Source organism: Empidonax traillii, unplaced genomic scaffold (assembly GCF_003031625.1).
Source record: "Empidonax traillii isolate 1590-97213 ecotype Southwest subspecies unplaced genomic scaffold, ASM303162v1 scaffold40:size2234952, whole genome shotgun sequence".
NCBI classification, from domain to species: Eukaryota; Metazoa; Chordata; class Aves; order Passeriformes; family Tyrannidae; genus Empidonax; species Empidonax traillii.
The window spans coordinates 261,916-266,484 of NW_020955233.1; the positions used below are offsets into that span (position 1 = coordinate 261,916).

At 51.4% G+C, this 4,569-nt stretch overlaps 1 protein-coding gene across 1 annotated transcript in view; it reads left to right on the top strand.

Moving 5' to 3' along the window:
- Positions 1-3,787: 3,787 nt before the first annotated feature.
- The window catches only part of CFAP410 (cilia and flagella associated protein 410), a 7,343-nt gene continuing 6,561 nt past the window's right edge, over positions 3,788-4,569 (top strand). The window contains exon 1 of the mRNA XM_027878281.1: positions 3,788-3,942. Within this exon, the coding sequence (XP_027734082.1) occupies positions 3,866-3,942 (77 nt within the window). The 5' untranslated portion in view covers positions 3,788-3,865. The remainder of the gene's footprint in view (positions 3,943-4,569) is intronic.

Here is a 4,569-nt window from a genome sequence, read left to right on the forward strand (position 1 = left end):
TCACAGCAACTGTTCCGGTCAGAAATGAGAGCTTTTCTGAAGGGAGAAAATACATACGAGGGTTATGTGCAATAAATAGCCTTCCTGGTCCTCCACAAAGCAATTAAACAAGTGATAATGGGCTCATTATATAAAACACTGATATAGAGCTGGAAAGGGAATGTGTGGCTGCCACATGGTGCAGACCTGACTGAAGATACTCCAGATATGACCTCAAGTGTGTGAAGAGCTTTTTGCCCTCTTGCTCCCACAGACCCAAGAAGTGACCACAATCCACCACCAGGAATTAGGGAGTGAGGTGGAACTTCATCCATCCCTGCTCTGGAACACTGAAAGATTGGATAAACTGAAAAATCTAGGAGCACAGAAAGATCCAGGGCTGCGAGTGGGACACAGATGTGCCATGGATTGTAGGTGATCCTGACGAGGTCACGTTGTCCCAGACCTCAGGGGTTCTCTCCCTCTCTCCATGCCCTTCACAAGTTGATACACATTATTTAACCTCTCCCCTTTGAAAAGACCAGGGAGGAGGTTTGCCTGAGGTGATTATTGATGCTACTTTGCAGTATTAAACTTGGGAATAAAATTGATTTTATTTAATTAACCTGAATGAAACAAACATTTGTGCATGGCTCAGTCCCAGGAGAGTGTCAGAGCAGACAGTTAAACTGACTGACCTGGGCTATTGCCAGCAGGATGAGCACAAAAATCTCTCCGTGGGATCTAGAGAAGATTCCTCAATCTCCTTAACCTGTCTCAGGGACAGGCTTCACTGCCGATAGGGCAGCAAAGCACGGCTGGGGTTGGGATTGCACAGCTGAGTGGTTGAAAACATGCTCAGGTGTTTCCCTGTTCCACTGGAAGTGAAAACAACCTGGGATTTGGAGAACAAAAGTATTGCAATGCCATGGACATTGGAGTCCCTCGGATCCTGTGCCCTCACTGAGACACAGCCAGGCGCCCAGATCCTGAGTCTCAGAGGCACTTCCTGCCAGCTGGGCTGTGGACAGCTGTGTACACAAACGCCAGGAATTCCCAAAATTTGCTCCCTTTGTCTCCAAGTGTGTGTATCCAGCTCTAAAATCTCATGCACCCCCTGTGCTCTGGCCCCCAGCCCAGGGTCCTGGCTGTCCGTGGGTGTGACAGCAGCCCAGTGCTGAGAGAGGAGGGAAATGAAGTGGGATGATCTGCCTAACCCACTTATCCACATTTTTCCTGAAAAGTTCATGCCCACTGATCCCAGTAGACACCTTGCTCAGCCCTTCCCTTATCCAGGAGTGTGGCAATCAGGAGGGAAGGGAGCTCAGTGCCAACCCATTTCCCATATCAGAAATAGTGTGGCAGCGGAACCAGGGCAGTGACTGTCCCTCTGCACTGGGTACAGCTGAGGCCCCTCGAGTTCTGTGTCCAGTTCAGGAAGGACACTGAGGGGCTGGAGTGTGTGCAGGGAAGGGAATGGAACTGGGGAAGGGGCTGGAGCAGCAGGAGCAGCTGAGGGAGCAGCAGGAGCAGCTGAGGCTCAGCCTGGAGAAAAGGAGGCTCAGGAGGGACCTTCTGGCTCTGCAACTTCCTGACAGGAGGGGGGATGTGATGGTTTTAGTCTAGGTTTTCTTGGTGATTAGTTTATAATTAAGGAAGTAGTCAAGTATCCAGTATTCCATACAATTTTTACGTAAACCAGAGTATAAATAAGTCGGAGATTAAAAACCGCTCTCTCTTCTCTTCTGGCGAGGTCTGGGAAGAGTGAGTCCCTGCGTTGGTCTCGCTTATCTAAAGCTGAGGCCTGCAGAGTCCACCGTCCTGCCACGTGGAGGTTTGGAAAGTGCTAGCAGTGACTGCCAATCCTGCTGTTCTAAGAGACGTAGTGAAATCTGTTTTGTTAGTTATCAGTATAGTTCTTGAGTTTGATCTAGTATACCTGTTCGGTGTCCCTTTTATTCCCTTTCGTCCCCTTTTTTCCCTTTCTCTATCCCTTCGGGGAGTGGACCCCCTTTTACTGTGTATATAGCATCTTAACTGTACATAACTGTAATTTACGTAAATATAGATATATTTTTACATAAACAACTTGACTTTGAGTTCTTTAATTTTTATAGTTTCTTTTCCTTTAACCTAAGGAAAGAAAGGAGGGGGGACGGGGGCTGCTGTCGTAACTTTCGGGCATTTGGCAGGGAGCCAGGTTCAAACCATCACAGGGGAGCCGGGGGAAGTTGGGCTCTGCTCCCAGGGAACAAGGGATGGAACAAGGGGAAATGGCCTCAGGCTGTGCCAAGGGAGGTTCAGATTGGATACTGGGGAAAATTTCTTCACTGGAAGAGTTTTTAAGCATTGGCAGGGGCTGCCCAGGGAGATAGTCGAGTCCCCATCCCTGGGGGTGTCCAAGGAACGCCTGGCTGTAGCACTCAGTGCTCTGGCTGGGGGACAAGGTGGGGGTTGGGCACAGGGTGGACTTGATGATCTTGGAGGTCTTTTCCAACCTCAGTGATTCTGGGATTCTGTGATTTCGTAAACCATGTCCCCAAGTGCCACATCCACACTCCTGATCCCTTCCATTTGCACTGCTGCACCCGAAGACCAGCACAACCAACCAATCACCCACCAGCCCCCATCCCACAGTTGTTCCTGGTGCTGGATAAGGTGGAAACACACGGAAAAACACTGGGAAACATTGCATTAATGCCTTTTTCTTTTACTGTCTTTGCTAACCACACCATTTCTCCAGGCCTTTTTATTCCAGCTCTCCCAATCAATCACTGAAGCTGCTGTTACACCCTTGAAGATACAAACTGTATCGTAAGGTGGTGTAGAATCCCAGCAGTTCAGGATTGGATTCCTGAAGGACTTTGGCTCTGTAAGAACAAGTCCTGAGCCGCTTGACTCCCGACTTTGGTTCAAAGGTGAGCCTTAGTTTTCTTATTGCCCCACAGGATAAGAGCAGTAAGAAACTGCATTAGTCATTCCTGAAAGAGTCTTTAACTCTTATTTGTAAAAATGTATTTTCAAGGGCTGAACTATCACCCTTTGGAACGTTTAGGAGTTGACTGAGGAGAACCCAGTGAGAAATATTTATTTCAGAAAATGTGGATGTATTTTATTTATGCACACCTCACTCATATGTAGATGTAGGGATACACTTCATACATGGGAATACGCTTCATCCATATAGAAATGTAGGGATGCACTTCACACATGTATAGATATATAGGGAGATATGGGGGATGTATGTGTAAAGTCAGATATAAATTTACACATTCACGTGTGTTATGCCAAGGGGGAAGAGTTTTAAATTGGAAAAGAGTAGGTTTAGATGGGATATTATGCAAAAATTCTTCCTTGTGAGGATGGTGAGGCCGTGGCACAGGCTCCTCAGAGAAGCCGTGGCTGCACCATCGCTGGAAGCATTCCAGGCCAGACTGGATGGGACTTGGAGCAACCTGGGCTAGTGGAAAGTGTTGGAATGAGGTCGGAATGAGACGATCTTTAAGGTCCCTTCCAACCCAGACCGCTCCATGATAACTCCATAATACAAATATACACCCATAAAGACACAGCTGTACATACAAACCATGCTCTGAACAAGATATAATTAAACGACTAATCGGATTTACACGTAAACATGACTAAATAACTCAAACTGCTGCCGTTGGCGCGGCCGGGCCGGGCCCAGCCAGGCCCGAGTGGGGCCCTAGGGTGACGTACCAGGCCCGGAGAAGACGGCCGCTCCGTCCCCGGAGGAGGCGGTACATCGATTCCCGGAGGAAGCGGTAACTCCATCCCCGGCGCTCCGGAGCCCGCCCCGGCCGGGCGGAGCCTGAGGGCGGCCGGAGCCGCCCCTGGAAGCCGGCCCGACCCGGTCCGGCTCGGCATGAGGCTGAGCCGGGTGGCCGTGCTCCGGCAGGCCAAGGCCGCTGCGCTCGACGGTGTCCGCCGCCTCAACTGCTGGTGGGCCAGGGGGAACAGGGAGGGCACGGGCAGGGCTGGGGAAGGGACAGGATGAGGAGGGCACGGGCAGGGCTGGGGAAGGAGGACGAGGATGGAGGGTGGACAGGGATTGGGGGGCCAGGCAGGGATGGAGAAGGAATACAAGAATCGAGGGTAGGGGGAGATAGGCAGGGAGGGGAGGGAAGACAGGGTTTGGGGAGACAGGCAGGGATGGAGGAAGAGAAGGATGGAGAGGGGACAGGCAGGGATGGGGAGGGGAGGTAGGGATTGGAGGGTACAGACAGGGATGGGGAAGGAGGACAAGGATCGAGGGGGAGACAGGTAGGGATGGGGAAGGAGGACAGGCCTGGGTGAAGCTGAGGGGACAGGGAGGGGGAAGAGGGACAGGCAGGGATGGGTGAGGTGACAGGAAGAGATGGACAAGGGGGATGGGGACAGATGTGAGAGAGGCAGGGATGGGTGAGGTATGGCGATCAAGGACAGGGATACAGAGGGGACAGACAAGGATTGGTAAGTGGGAACAGCAGGGATGGGGAGTGGGGACAGGGAGGGATGGGAAAGGGGAGAGACAGGAATGGGGACGGGGCACAGGGATGGGTGAGAGGGGACAGGCAGGGATGGGGCTGG